At 37.1% G+C, this 17,129-nt stretch overlaps 1 protein-coding gene across 1 annotated transcript; it reads left to right on the top strand.

The window, feature by feature from the left end:
* unpg (unplugged) lies at positions 1-16,163 on the top strand. The gene is made up of 4 exons (XM_012378770.2): positions 1-2,020; positions 5,076-5,390; positions 14,368-14,681; positions 14,890-16,163. The coding sequence occupies exons 1-4, from the start codon at positions 1,738-1,740 to the stop codon at positions 15,349-15,351; spliced, it is 1,374 nt and encodes a 457-aa protein (XP_012234193.2). The 5' UTR covers positions 1-1,737; the 3' UTR covers positions 15,352-16,163.
* The last annotated feature ends 966 nt before the right edge of the window (positions 16,164-17,129 follow it).

The following is a 17,129-nucleotide window of genomic DNA, read 5'->3' as shown; positions in this document are numbered from 1 at the left end:
GCTACTCTCGAGAGCTTCCATCTTTCATCATCTTTCATAAGTGCTGTTTAGTTAAGGAACATTAATTATGCCATCCCGTCGTGTGACATGTAAAAATGAACCTTATATTACGACTGTCCTGAACTGTCCACACTGTTTTCAATCTCAAAGCACACGGATGCAAGCACTTCGGATCAAAGTCTGGCACCAAGATGGTGGGTCAGCCGACCGATAGGCGCGGCCGGACGACGCTGTTGGTCCGCACGCGACCAATCAGGGTCGCACGAAGGTCGGTAACAACGTGGCCACGCCATCCGTTGCACCGGAGAGAGAGAAAGAGAAAGAGGAGAGAACGGCGCATGTCGGGGAATCACGAATTAAAATACCTTGTTCTATACCCTCGGCAGTCGCCCGTCGACCCGTGCGCTGTACGGTTGCGATTTCGTTACAACGTGTTATAACGTATTTATCTCGCGAGTGTTATCGCCATTGTTATTAACGTGGTACAGAGCTGTTCGTAATTATGGTTATTGAATAGAAAAAAAAAAAACACCATTCCGAAGATGGACGTCAACAATTCTAGAAATTTGCATTGAATATAATTATAATAATTTGTATTGTCACTGTGCTAATGCAAAATAATTGAGGCTGTCAGATTCTCTAGATGATTAAGAATATTTTACAGCTTTAATGGTGTCTGATATAATAATCAAGTGTGTGGCGTGAGTTCAACAAAACATTAACATCCTTTCATATTTTATTACTGTCCCAGACAAATTTGATTATTTATCCGTCAGTTTTATTCAACACAGCTATACGCTAACTACAGCTGCCGAACCGAAGGCTGTTTCAATAGTTAAAGCGTGAAAAGGATCAATAATATGAAATATATTTATGCTCTTACTAGACAACATCTCACATGACACAGATTTCCAGACACAAATGTTCATAAATTTATAATGCAATAATTATTGGTGTTTTTGCTAATTAAGAAACTGGAAGGATTAATAATAGCAAAGTATTTGACTGCGCTATAAAAAATTGTGATCAGTGCCAAAGTACATTAACTTACACTTCAACTGAAGTCAAATGCATCGGAAATTATAGTGATTTTTCATCGTGAAAGTATCGTCAACAAAATGTAAAAGGAATTATTGTCGATACATTGGCTGCCTTCAAATTAAAAGACTCTAATTTTTAATGGTGTGGTCAACAATAATCTTTATATATTACATTGCAATACTATATAAAATAAAAGGAAAGAAGAGAATTGATGAGAAACGGTAAAGATTATCCACGATATAATGTTCGCATTAAAAAGTGCCATAGCTACTGCAGTGCAAATATGCTAATATTACGCAAAACAAGATAAAAGAGAAGATTATAAAACAATTATTAATAATTAACAAATCTAGTGATATAACGCGCTCTAAGATTAATTGATAGCATCCGAATTTATGCTGCAGCAATACCGGCAATTTGAAAAAAGCTATTTTCACATTTGCTGGAAATCTCATTCAAAAGTCCAGTGGACAACATAGATACAGATCTGCAGTTTTCTCAAGATACGCGTGGAATTCAACAGAAGACAAGAACAAGACGTTATTTTTTAAGACTCCACGATTTCTTAAGCCGCGCAAGAGAAACGGCAACTTCTCTACGCGAAGAAGGATCACCTATGCTTCGCACGTAGTATCTCGAATAGAAATCGGTTCCTCTCGATTTTGGACACCGTTCCATCGAGCTTGAGGAGCCATCATGGACGCAAGCGTGGAAGAAACCGAGCTCGACGTCGGTTCAGCGAGCGACGAGCTGGAGTCATCGGCGCCGGAGCCGAGGCACGCGCGACGTCCGACGCCGCGGCCCTTCACGATCGAGAGCTTGATCGGCGGCGCACGCGAAGATCACGATGCCAACGGTGGCGGCGTCGCGCGGGACGACCGAACGAACGGCAGCGAGGAGGAAGAACATCGGGATCGAGAGTACCAGCTCTATCAGAGGCATTATCTAGCGACTGCCGCGGCGAGTACGTTACCTTCAGGTGAATATTTATTTTCTGTTCGCTCAATGTTTAGTGGATAATATGAGAAATTGTAAATTGTATCAAAATTTATATGTGTGGTCGAACTTTTATTTTCTGAACTATTGTACGCAGAGGTATGCAATATTTGATCATCAGTTAAAACTTTTTTGTAGAACGGTTACTTCTTAGAAACACGAAAAGAAAAGAGTTTGCGATGAAGAACGGAAGATTTTACACAATCGACATTTTTGTTTTTCTTGTGCAATTTTTGTCTTTGAAGAACTGGTTATGTTGGTTATATAAAGTATAAATGTTAAATTATTTAATAAGAGTTCTTCAGATGCGAAAAAATATCGACATGTGCAAAAAGATAATGTCGTAACCGCGACTTAAAGTACATGGTTGCAAGTGTGTAAAAATGAGCGAATCGATAACCGCAGCGAAAAGAACGCATATATATATGTACTGTATATATAATGTCTGTCGTATAAATTCATTCAGCATTTGTTAATTTCTGTGATCTATTAAGAAAATTGGCAAAAAATTAAAATTGTGTCAACAATATATATTACTATAAATACACTTATTGTAAGTAATAAAAATAATTTTTGAGATTTAAATAATTTTTAAATCTGTGAAATTGAACATTTTAGAACCTCAAATCTACAAAATTGTAAAATAAGTTATCAAAAAACATAAAAAAAACTTTAATTATTTTCGCTTTACAACATATACATTTTCTATCGATTTTAAATTTACTTATAAATAAACAGTTATTAGCAAATTTTTGAAGTGTCTTAATAATGTCTTATTGTATTTATACATTTATAAGTTTGATTGTTTTAGAAACTTTTAACATTGGTAAAAGAATAATTTTTTATTTAAAATATGTACAGCTATAAAATATTAATACTGCAAATTTATAAAATATAATTGTTATTGCTGCTTTGCATTAAATCCATCTGATTGTCATCTTCCGTCGGAAGAATTGTGGCACATATTAATTCGATCGATCGCTGGTGATTGACGCAGAGATATTGACACATCTTTTGATATATGAATAAAATGCGAATAATTCAGTTTTTTTTTTATTGAATTATATACACGCAAACAGATTAAACACAATAACAAGTATACTCGTCAAAAATTGCATCTATTCACTGTAACATTGAACGTGTATTAGTTTCGGCCTTTGAGAAAATTAATTCAAATCTGCGTGATATTTAATATGCTTTTCTTAATTAAATACAACTGTTTACTGTTATTGATGATTTAACGCAATTGCTGTAAGAATAATATTTTATCGAGTCAAAGGCGCCGTGGTGTCTAAGTGATGCTCCAAAACGTGAAAGACGCCAGGTGCTGGCGACATTTCGCGGCCTATAATTTGCGATCACGGGTATGCACGTAATTGAAGCCTTCGGAATCTACCCTTTCTTTTTGCGCGTTTTATGTTCAAGTTATTGCAGTATAACGCAGTTAGTTTAAACCTTTGTGTCAAACTTTTATGCAATTGGCATACATACCAAAAATATTGTAGATATAAGAAAAGTAAAACGTGCCATAGATTTAAATAAAAAAAAAAAAAAAAAAGTGTTATTAAATCATTTATGTTATGTAATATGCATACGTGCTGATGAAATAAAAAATATTAGTAAAAATACTAGGCCCCGCAAAAAGTCCTGTCGTTTTTTTCAAAGCATCTTGCTTACCTCGCTGCAATTTCTATCCATTTGCTTTAATGAAATCGTGATCTTTTGCATCCAAAATATACTTGTTTGAATTACAAAGTAAGGCATTCAAAACTAATCCTATTACGTAGCATTAAAATGATAGACCGTGAAGCGAGAATTCGCTCAGTATTGTTTTATGAATTTAAACTCGGGCTCAAAGTCATAAGAACGGCTTAAAACACGACAGATGTTTGGAGAGAAGACGTCACTTCCGATCGGAAAGCACAATTTTGGTTCAGCAAATTTCTCTCTTAGACGATCGGGAAAGCCGAGAGACTTAGATGACGACAAACTTCAAGAGTTAGTCGAATTCGATCCACGCCAAACCTGTTCAGAATTGTCTAAACTTATGTCAATATATCAGAAATTATGATTAATAAAGATTTAGCAAATAGAAGATATTAAACAACGAAACTGAATGAGGAAGTAAAGTATTTGATTCATCTTCCAGTTTGATTCATTTAATGTTACTTATGGATGTTGAATGGATATTGGAAAAGTCGTAAAGGAATCTGCTAGAAGAATATTAAATAACTAGATATTATAGTGTCTTACATTGAAATAATAATTTTTTCGTAGCTTGAAATATATTTCTATTATTCTATTTGCTTTTCCTCTATTTTCTATTTTTTTTATACATATTTCACTTCTACAGAGATTCAAGAATATATTTTCCTAAATAAAAAATTTTAAAATGTTATTTTCAATTCGATTAAAAGACATTTTCAATATTCAATAATAAAATTAAAATGTTTTCAGTAAAATATAGATTAATGTTAATAGTAGCTTGTAATTATAGAATCTAAGAGTTAATCAAATTAAATTAGTTGTACGTTTTATTAATGTATATATTTGCAAAATTGATTTTGGGATTAAATGATAATTGATAACGCGCGCGCGCGTATGTGGTGTGTGTTTATGTGCGAGTGTCTAAAACGGGATTTTTTTGCTAAAAAGATGATCATTTTATTTTAGATACAATCTATTGGGTTGTCCAATAAATTTGTTTTTTATTAAGGCATTTGTACACACAAATAGGTACTACCTGTCATTGAATTTCGTTCATTAAATTCGTATGGAGTAATCAACCCTAGTGTAAAAAAATTATGAATAAACTAAAAATGAAAAACTCAATAGTGAATCTGGATGAGAAAAACAAGAGCTACAAGATAACACTTGGTGATAAGTAATATCTGTTGTGACAAATAATGGCTTAATAAAAAACGGCACGAACTTATTGGACAATATAATATCTGTCAAAACTATACCTATTTTAGCTCTCCGTCTGAAAATTTTCTGATGATTTATTCAGAACTACGAATTTCCAAATATCTGTGCAGGTTTCGGCGTGCCGCTCGGCTTGTACAGCGCTTGGCTACCGATGCGGATGTACGGCGGCGGTGCGACCGGCGTCCCGATGCTGCCGCCACAGCATCCGTCCGCCGGTTATCCGACTCATTCGGAACTGCATCAGAGCCGGCTGCCTCAGCCCTCCGCACCAGTTTCCGGTCATCCGCAGGGATACTACCCGCTGGACGGTTGCCGTCGCGCCGCGAGCCAACGCGCGCCGAGCAGCTTCACCGACAGTGAGGACGAGGACGGCAGCATCGGCTCGCCGGCGTCGCCGGTTCACGACCTCTCCAAGTCGCGGCACGGTGAGAGATGCAATTTTATCTCTTCTCAATTTTTTAAAACAATCTATGAGCGCGAGAGATAAAAATCTGTAAAAAAGTCTCTTCTAAATGATAATTTTTCAGAGGATCGTACAGGTTTTTATTAGTGAAAAAAGTTTGATATTGCAACATTTATATTTGCAGTAAAGCGTCTGCCTCTTACGATTAAATGCGTAATATATAAATAATTTAGACAAAATTAAATTATATATTATTAGACATATTTTTATAAGCACACATTGCAAGTACTATTTGATCTTTTGGAAATGAAAGAAGATGGGAAATGTGCATATATTCTTAAAAACATCTGAAGTAACAGGCATACAGATGACACACATACAACTGTTTCATAACTCACGATAAAATTAGTGATAACTATATTATGCAATTATAAATGCAACGATTGCTATGGAAGTCTTTCTCAATTTCCTACAACAGCATAGGCATTTAGTTTGTCCATTTTAAATAAGAGATGATTAGATGAATTATTCATATTACACAATAAGCACAATTATTGCAGAATAAAATATTTTATTGATAAATACTTTTCGCTAATATAATAGTTCAGAATAAATAAAAATTGATCAATATATAGACTTCACAATTTCAAACTAATTTAAAATTTTCCATTTTTCTTTATTGAAGAATATGTCAGCAATTATTGAAGACATATTAAATTTCTCTCGCTTGAAATAATATTTATATCTGAATTTTAGATAGCTTTTCAAGAAGAAATTATTGAGTTCTAATACGGTCGTCATTCAATAATTAAATCCAATATTTTGCATTATGTAAAAATAATGCCGCCAAAGCAATGGTCACCAAAGTATGGCACAGAATGATCTATAGATCCAATCGCGAAACGGGAGAAATCGGCGGATCCAATCGTCAAGTATTTACGAATTCCGGTGGCGTGTCTTCGGTCACGCAGTCGCCACGATCGACCGCAAAGGATCGAGATATACGGTAGCGTGCATAAATTGTATTGCCCCCGTGGCCCGATCTCATCGCGCGCGCGCGCACGTGCGTGCGTGTGTGTGTACGTATAAATGTGTTAATACTATATGACACCGAAGAATATATTCTAAGATCGAGTGTAGTCGAAGTTTTAATGTGTTTTTAAAAGAAAATAGTGCCTTTCTCCAGGCAATATTTATCAATCCTCGTATTTATATTTTTCTAAAAGCTTGTTCAACAACTAATTTGATAAAATTGCAACGAACATCAGATTAAAATACAAAAAAGAAAATTATAAGTGTGAGAATTTTCAAATGATTTCGAGAACACACGCTCCGACCGCCGAAAGTCGAAGGATAGGTGACATCGCCGATCACAGATCACGTATTTCCGTGTGGACAATTCCAATGGTGTCCAAGCGCGCGCATTTATTCGTGGCCGGACACACTTTTTATTGATGTACCGCCGACCGGCGGCAATTTCGTATGCGAGACGAAATGGCTTCGGGGAACCTGTCATCGGTCATTTATGACGCACCGCGCCGAACCGGTGCGTCGATCGTCATGGCGCGCCGCGACGAGGCGCGATCGCGACGTTCCACGAATTCGTCGCGATCCACCTACGTGTAAGCATTACCCTCTTTGCGATGCGTGGATCACCGATCCCGATCTTGAGCCAAGGAGACTCGAGGGAATGAAAAAAAAAGTCAGAAGAATTTGGAAACTGTAAATAAAATGTTAAGATCGGTTTTTATTCGATCTACATTTTAATCTAATTTTGAAATTGCATTATAATTTCAAGAAATTGAGAAGTTTTTAATTTGAGTACAGCTTATAAATTCAAACATTGAATAATTTAAAAAATTAAGTTCGTACCTTATAATTAGAAAGAGAAATAAATATTTAAGACTCTACAATTGATAATGCACGAATCGTAAAAATTCTGCATTAAAAAATTTTAATTTTTGTTTAAACAATTATAAAAAGTTGAATAATTTGATGGAATTTTGTAATGAAAAAGGTTATAAAAAATTATAACATTAAATTTACAAAAATCTAAAGTTCTACAATTAAATCAAGCTCTCACGAACTTTCGTATTTTATTAAATCAAATTGTTTAATCTTAATAAAATTTTAATAGTGTCATTTTTAGGATAAATACTTTTATAAATTTATCTTTATTATATGTTTTTACGACAGTTTTGATTAAATTAATATAATATTATATATATACATATATATGTCACCAATATTAATTTATAATAGTATAGTCTGTAAACGTTAATTTGATAAAATTAAATAATAAATTTAATTATTTAATCATGTAGAATAGTGATTACAGGTCACACGTGAAATGATCAAAATAAATTGGCATAAAAAAATTGAAGTTAAGAGAGTTAAGAGTTGTGCATTGAGTATGCATTATTGTTTTCGTATAAAATCGATTTTATTCTTCGTCAGTAGCGATTTTTTGTACCATCTACAAACGAGCAGTTATTTTAATGCCATCGTCGATTGAGACGATACGTCATAAATACGCAATGACGCAGTTAAGAAGATTTTATCGATTGTCGAAGTTATTATCCAATGACGAGAAGTTAAAAATAACTTTCACAATGTCTAAGACCTTCGAACTTTTCAATTATACCATTTCTGCGACTAAAGGTTAGATTAAATTTTTCGATTTGCATAAATAACTCAAATTAGAATACTATTTTACGTAGTCCTGTTAATCTTAATGCAAAACAGAGCTTTCACATAATTTAGCATATTTTCTCCAACAATTGAAATTAAATATTTAAAAAATATATTTTATTTTTATGAAAATAATACTGTCGTATTTTTCAAAACTTATTTAAATAATACATTTAATATGTTATTAAGTATTAAGCTGTTATTTAATTCTCAGAACATTAAGTGTGCGCTTTTGAATTTCATTATTGGTGATACAAAAATATATCGAATCCGTGAGAGTCGCATAGATGTATTGAAAATTGGATTAGTAATGGATAAGTACTTCGAAATGAGAACGAGTCTCGCGATATTCAGTTCCAAATTATTAATCACTGGCCCAGATGCGACACGGCGGAAAGTGTGTTAATGGCGTTTTCATCATGAGAACACGGCAAGTTAGCTACATGAATCGGGAATGTAGAAGAGTCGGACGAAGCTTTTGACTGCCTGTGCAAAATTTAGACTTCCATTCACGGCGGCGTGCGATTCGATTCGCCGTCGCGCTGCAAGAAATCGAATCGTTCATAAAATCTCGTTTTATCTCGTTTTATTGAAAATAACGAATGCAGATAGAACGTATAATTCTTTTTGAATTATGAATTGCGTGTTACGTGACGTAGAACTGACATTTACCGCGAATAAAATAAAATTATCTTCAGATATAATTGTAAGCTACTTACACGAAAATAAAATATCTTTATTCATCAAATAAAAAATTTTTGTAATGATTTGTGATCGCGTGTTTCATTTTTCAACATTACTTTGTGTCGCAACAAGTAATATAATAATTCGAAATTGGTTTTGAACGCGAAATATTTCAGTTTTTTAATTATTACAGTCCAAAGTGTTTGAGAATTTTATATTTTGGCGCACAGAAACAATTTTATTTCGAATTGGCGCTATCAACTTCTACTTCCAAAAGCAAACTAATTATGACTCACTAACGAATTAATTAATTATTGTAATCGTTTATTTCCGCGTTGTATTCGAAACTAATTCAACGACGTTGAACCAACACGGAAAGATAATCGTCGAATGCCACTTGAATTTTAATCACAATCGATTTTGCGACAGGAAGCCGATTAGCGTATCGCGCGTCGAACGAACGGAAGAATCATATTTCGATTTGCGTGCGAGACGAAAGGCCCTTTTAGACTGCGCCATTTGTCATTCATAGCCATCGGGACGACGACCGAGATGAAGGCGATTATATGAAAGACTAGCTTCAAGCGTGTAACAAAGTGACTGTCGCGTCGCCGTGAATGGAAAACGTCAGTCAATTTTGCAGCACCGCCGTCGAGCACCGTGCGATATTTATAATGCCAGCATTGCAAAATTAACGATACAACCGATACAATCTAGATTATAACCATCAGCAAATTAACGATTTAACAATTAGTCATTCATTAGAAGCAATAGTTAAGAAAATTTGTTGATAAACATTGTAAAATAAAATCGAAAGTCCTTCTAAAATAATACTTCTTGCATCTAGTTTTTGAAATATGTACTTGCAACAATGTGGTTTCCTAATTGACGGTGAACAATAATAATTTTATTATCCGAACTTTAAGATTTTTACAAAAAACAATTGAATAATAGATAATAATAATGTGAATGAGATAAAAAATATTTTCTCAAGTAAGTGCAATAAAAAGAATGCAATTTTTTATACGTTTTGCATTGGCATTGTTATTTGACAACTACTTTAATTAAATTACATTTGTATCTTGCTTTAATGATGAAAACTAATCTATGTATGCTAATTAACGTAGAGAATAATTTTTCTCATACATATTTGTTTATTTCTTAAAATGATATATTACACAGTAAAGTTACATACATGTAAAATTATTAAACTGAAAAAGACACATTCTCTTTAACTTTTGCCCTGAAAATTATCGACTTGCTATTAAAAATTTTAAACAAAGTTCTATGTGTCAGCTATTATTGATGTTATTTTTCTGATGACTTATTCATCAAGTCTTGTTTTTATATTTTGTTACGTGTATGATCCTAAAAATATAAGCGAGCGATGCTTTATTTGCGATATACGTAGAAAGAGAAGAAACAAGCTGAACCGGCGCTTTGCTATATCGATCGTCGCGATGCCCGGCGACGTCATCATGCAGCATAAGCTAGCAGAACGACCGTTAATAAGCTCGATTGAAATTTCATGTCGCATGCCCAAAAATACTCTCATACGCGAGCGGGGCGAACAAGCGGTGAACGAGCGCTTCCTCCGACCCGATCCCGATAATTGCTTCCGGCGAGGCTCGCCGATCGATCGCACCGGGTGCTATATCGGGCCGCGATCGAGCAAATTATTCCCGAACGAGGTCGCGGATCTCGCCCGTCTTCTTAACGTTTAATGAGCCGGACATATTTTCCGCACGGCTAGAAGCACACGTGGACATTGAAACCTTGTCGCTATGTCACGAAAATAGTGATGAGAACTACGAAGGTATAATTAAGAATGTCTAACGAGGAAAGTGTGGAATTATAAATTTTTATACAACATTATAATCCCGAATCCCCCACGCTTGCTTGCATATATGAATTTTTTAATACTAAATTAAAATTAATGCTAAGGTGATTCAAGCGTTAATTAATTTTCTCAAGAAATTATTCAAATTTATACCACTTGGCAAAAATTTTTTTTCTTACGGCAAAAATCGATGTTATACTTAATTATGTACTGCGATAAAAAAAACTATTCTTACGATTTTGATGAAAAAAAACTGATAAATGAATTCATAATAAAGCTTTGAAAAATTACAATAGTTCGCTTGTCAATTATTGAGAAATTAAAGTTTGAAATTTGAAGATTTTTATTATACCACTTTAGTGATGAAGCACTGATATAACAATATGACAACACTGCATTATTGTGACGTACGAGGTTAATATAATGTTAATCCATTTTCCGTTATATGTCACTTTCGTCGACATATTTTATAATATAAAATAATCACAATTACGAATAGAATGATCACAATACACACATTGTTGTCACACTTACGACACTGCATAGTTTAATACACATAGCACATTTCGGACAATCATAGCTAAAAGTTTTATGCGTATAAATGAGAAGTTCGCCTATTATTCCCTCGCAAAAGCATTACTTTTGGCCAATACTGTCACGCTCGAGCCGTCTTAAACGCAAAAGTACGGGAACTGTTGGATTATAATTAAACTCGCGAGTCAATGCATTTTACGAAGGCCACAGATGCATAAATTGTGCCTCGTTATTTGGTAACCATACATGCAATAGAACGAGGGCATTCGACCCCGGGCTTTTTTCGCTTTTCCCGCAGTTTCCCCGGTCGGTGAATTTTCGTTATTCATTGCCCGAGTGCGGAGAGCCTGCGCGTCTGACACGATATGGGAGGATCGCATCTTGCTCCGTGAAGGACCGCACCGTACTTGTCGCAAAAAAAAAAAGAAAAAAAAGGAACAGTGTCTCTTAGTAACCGAGTAGACGATACTGAGATTGGCCGATTGATCGGGGAATCCTATTATGCCAGACGCATTACGGCCGATAATTCATTTAATTTCGCTGTATATTTATATTGCGCTTTTCATTAAATTTGCATCGCACTGATACTGACCTGTACAGATTGGACAATTTAAAATAGAAGAAACTAAAAATAAAAAATCCGGAGAAAGAAAGCCCCGAACGAAGGAAAATAATTTTTAAATGTCTAAGAATTCGTGGATAAAAAATGTTTTACCCTTAAAAGATTAAGGAATTTAATAGATTCGTTAGCGAACAAACAGCCGATAGATTGAAAACAGCGGAATTGAATAAATAATGAAAATTAACTGGATACGAAGGACTTATAAATCAATAACGAAGACTTAAATGATTTGATTTCCGGTTGTTTCATCATTGACAGGTTTCAATAATTGCCACTTGCCGACCGTTAAATAAGTTATGAGCTCTGGTGCATGCCAGCTATTTTCGCCGATTATTATTACGTGCGGCGAAATCGATAATATTTTAATATCAGGTTGTACATAGATACTGGCAGCTTTTCTTAGGGTGAAATCGATAAAGATGCTACGACCCAATTAATCTGTTGCGTGTTCGTGTAATTGGCGGGTAAATTTGCGACCCAATCGATCGAGAACAAATTACTTACTCCCCCTTGCAGTAGATAGTATAGTATTTCATACGTTGTACTTTAGTTTTCTCGTGGCTGAAAACGTTATTTTAAAAACTATTTCTGTCTCTCATTTCTACCTGGAATATTTCTCAAAACCAGCACTTTATACAATCGTTGAATGAAGAACCGAGTAGAAAACTTTCTATATATTTTCATACGTATTTTAAAAAAATATATTGTCTGCACGTAATTAACAGTTTAAGTTAAAACAGTGTTAATAAACTAATTTATGTTTATTTTATGCACTCTCTTGAAACACTTTTTACCTTCGCGTAAAGTTTCTCTCTCGATTAAAACAAACATGTGTTAATGGCTTCACTTAATCATGCTATGTACCATCATTTTCCGATTCGCCTTCACCTACTTGCTATAAAAGTCAAATTGCCGAGCAAGCGAGCGAACTGTCGCTCCCAAAGTCGTGTTTAAGTTTCGGGTTATAGCCTCGCTCCAATAACTCTATTCGCCAGGAGGAGAAGCACGGTTCATGCGTTTCGTGCTGCAGCCCGATAAATGAGGATGTAACGACGTCGTTCTCGCGGATCGATTCGCATGCTCGATTCCGCCGCGAAGTGTAAAGACAAGAGGCAGGGGACAACGCCCGTGTACGCTCGCGGAAGCGTTTCGCTCGCTTAATCGAAACCCTCTGAATAAGTCAACGACTGGAGAGTGCATCAAACCGGCATGGTGGAAAGTTGCTCGCTTCCATAAGCGCGCGGTCGATCGGATCCGCGAACTTCGGGATAAGAAAGACGCGAATCGCGGCCGATGAATAAATCAGGCTGACCATAGCCGAGTTGACCGTTGACAACGAACTTTAGCAGGAAATAATACGCCCGCGAATAACAATCGCCCTTTGATCATGCGATACGACCACGTTGCGGTGGGAAAAGTTGTGCGAATCACGTGCGGTTGCTCACTTGAGAAAATTCAGCGAGGAAAATGATTCTATTTATACGGTATTTCTGAAGGCAACTCGCACGTGTCTAAGAGTTTTAATTTGTGTTGTGTAAGTTACTCAAGCTAAGAGAATATATAATTTCAGATTAGACGATATTAAAAAAAAAAAAAAAAAACGTTAGACATGAATTTTAAGTTTAATTATCATTTTAATGGGTCAATAACGTTAATCTATATTTACGTTAGAAGATGAATGAATAACATTTATTGAATTGTAACTTGTTTATCGTTCTCGCAGAAGATATCGTAAATAGTTCTTTTTATATCAAACTTTTTTGAGAATTCCAAAAGTGTTCACCTTAAAATAACTGCATGCTTTTTCCATGTAAAAATCTTTATGTTGATATCGACATTGATATCGAAGATTATCCTCGGCAAACGCTTCTCTGGACAATCATTGACGGAAATTTCCGTTCCGATCGAGTCGATTGTCGAAACATTCACCAACCGAGCGCGAGCCATTCAAGCTGAGTTGTATAACCGCACTGTAGGAAATAATTTTTAATAAATGATGAACCGACGGAGTCATCAAACTCCGCGGTAACTTTGTTTCGTATCCCAGTGCATATTACATGTCGCGCTCGGCTGTCTCGCGGATAAAGGAAAAAAAGCTGTACGGGAAATTATGGACGGGGAAACGTCGCCGACGATCGAAGTGCGCAACTTTTATGAAGCAACGACCAATCTGCTTCGCATATTAAATAGCCGCTCTCGGCTATACATACCGCGGCGATGTATTCTCGATAGCGATAAACTCCGTTGATGACTTAATATCGCGGGAGTTTGTTGAGAAGTTTAACCCTTGTACCTGGAATCGTGAATTTTTAACTCATTTTGTTTGATGGATGAATTTTTCAAACAAACAGTTGAAGCGCAAATGGATTTTCTCGCAGATTAATCAGAAATTCTTAATGAATTGATCAATCGCGAGTGTCTTAGAAACTGAAATGATATCTTCAATCTATTTTTGTAACGAGCGAACCAATAATGTATCGAATGAGACATTATTGATGAAAAGAAAAATGGAAATTGATATAAGTTAATTTTTTTGCTATATTCATAATAAAATTCTTTACTTTACAAATTATATTTTCAGTTTCAATTTATCGCGACGGATATTTGACAATCATTCACGTGTTGCAGGATCCGAAAACGGACGCGCATCAGCCGAAAGTGACGAGGAGGGTGGCGGGGCTGCGGGTTCCGGCGAGGGTCATGACATCTCCGACGGTGTCGTCGGCGGCGTCGGCAATGCCGTGACGAGTCCCAGCGGGTCCTTAGAGAACGGACAGAACTCGTCAGCATCGAATGCCGGCGGTAACAAGGCCCGCCGGCGACGCACCGCGTTCACTTCGGAACAGCTGTTGGAGCTCGAGCGAGAATTCCACGCGAAGAAGTACCTGAGTCTGACAGAGCGCTCGCATATAGCGCACGCGTTAAAACTGTCAGAGGTGCAGGTCAGTGCTGAACACATGAACGGTAGTACTTGAAATACTTAACAATATCAAAGAATAAGTTAGAAGATCGCGGCGAAACAGAATTCTGCAACCCCAGAAATCCGTTTGCGAAAGAAGTTAACTATTGAATTGAACTTCCGTAATTGATGTCTATGTGTTGTGTCCTTTGTATGTAACTTTAAAATCAACCACTGCGACTCTGGCGCAGGTGAAGATATGGTTCCAGAACCGGCGTGCCAAATGGAAGCGGGTGAAGGCCGGGCTGAGCGGCGGCGGCGTCGGCGTCGGTTCGGCGACGGCGGCCATGACGCCCTCCGGCGCCTCGGGCCGCCACAACGGTACCGCCGGACAACACGCCGGCTCCGGCACCAGAATAGTGGTGCCGATACCGGTGCACGTGAGTCGTTTGGCAGTCAGGTCGCACCACCATCATCTGGAGAAGTGCGCGAGGGCGCCGCGCGCGAGGCCGACGCCACCCTCGGGTGCCGATGGCGGATCCGCGGGAGCGGCATCGCTGGGCGATGCGTTAGGACTAGTGAATTCGAACCTGACCGGTCAGGTGCAGCCGCCTCTGGGCGCCGGCATGGGGGTGGAGATCGGTGTCGGGGGTGGTCTCAGGGCATTCGCGGTGCCGGCGCACCGGGCCGGTCTCGGGTCTTCTGGAAGGTAGTGAACATCGTGAACAATGAACTTGAATTGCTGGTACGCGGAAGGAAGAGAGATAGGATATAGATTGATAATTGGTGTATAGGACGCGGTGTATAGAACGCGTGGAAAGATGGAGCCGGGTCGATTGCTTGAAGAGTGTAAAAGGCAAATTTTTTTCAACCAAGTCGAATATAAACACATTAGTGTCGATTGAACAACGTTCTAAAATAAACTTTAAACGACTGTGAAATGTTGTTACGATCACCAGAAGGAACGTATTGAATTTTTTTTATCTTATGTAATTCTTATATATTTTCTCATCACTTTGCTCTGAAGTTACGTCTCAAGTGCTCGATCCCTTTCCATAACGAAGCTTTCGACCTTACAACGTGCATTGTAAATAGTAAGTCCTAGAGGTTTGTAAATATATACGTACACCACGCGTAGATAGTAACTTCACGTAAACACAATAGCTCGTACCTGTAGATAGTTTACGTTAAACAATGAGGTTTCAGCTTGGCGAACATTACGTGGCAGCAATATCGCGTATCGATCAGTCGTGCGATCATCGCAGCTGCCTTATACCGGCGAAACATTACAAGGAGGCGGAAGCGCACAAAATGTCGGGCTATAGACTTGCATACGTTGTAATATCGTGTCGGCAATAAAACGTACGACTGTAATCCGAAATGTCGTTTGCCTCCTTATACCTCACATTTATGTGGCACAACTAGGACTGATTTACAAGGATAATTTGTTAAAAAAAAAATAGCAACTACTTAGTCTCTCTCTGATATCCAAAAATATTTACGTAATAAAGAAGATTTATACGCATCGTGTTGTTGTAAATCGAAAATGGATGCTCTAAAGCGAAACTTTAAGAATTAGATAACCGAGGAGCAAATTAATTCTACCAGCCAAGTCTTTCAAGATTTATTGCAACATTTACGACACAACAACAATGGTTGTTCACAATTTTAAAGTCTACACAAGCGTGTGCAATTAATCGTAATTATTGATGGATTCATATTTCAAGCATCTTGAAGAATCACTCAAAATTCTCGATTTTATATTCACACGTTGCCAGCTAGTTTGTCGAGTCGGTTTTCGAAAAGATTGATCGTCATAGATCGTTAATCGAGGGCTTCTACGTTCGCCTTGTTTTGACAATTTTGTCGCGGTGCTCGAGGGACCGTCCTTCGTCGATTCATCGTCATCGTGTGCTCTCACGGGATCACCTCGTCGTCCCCAAACCGACGGATTGCGCATTTTCGCAGGACACGACGCGTGCGAGCCCGAGCCTCTGAAAGGGATCCATGGACGAAATCGGGGTCCCCTTCGTTCACCTCGTAGGCGTGACCCCATATGCCGAGTTCGGTCAGCAACTGTAGGACGATGCACGATGCAAAACGCGTCAATGTGTCAGCCGGCTAATTCGATTTAGCCTCCTTTGACTCGGAACGGCCGTGGCTTTTGAAGCGGAAGCGCGATAGAAATATACAAACGCCGAGTTTTTCTCGGCGCAATAATTGATGGACAGGTGACTTCCTCAGGTAAGTGATGAAAATATATCAATGAGGATTATATTAAATTTAATAACCACGTTTTGCACTTTTAACAATGCTATTTCTAAAGCATGATTATTATTACAAAGTTTCCTGACTCTTGTGCATTCTGTGATTTCTTATTTTTATTTCCTCAATGTACAGTATTATTTTTAAGACAATTCACAACTGTGATATTTAAATTGAAAGAAATAACGGTGATTGAAATGACGTTTGTTCACTCTGATATTTTATA

Source organism: Linepithema humile, chromosome 2 (genome assembly GCF_040581485.1).
Source record: "Linepithema humile isolate Giens D197 chromosome 2, Lhum_UNIL_v1.0, whole genome shotgun sequence".
Classification (NCBI taxonomy): domain Eukaryota; kingdom Metazoa; phylum Arthropoda; class Insecta; order Hymenoptera; family Formicidae; genus Linepithema; species Linepithema humile.
Note: the sequence above shows the minus strand (reverse complement) of the source record. Positions and strands in the feature narration are given on the sequence as shown.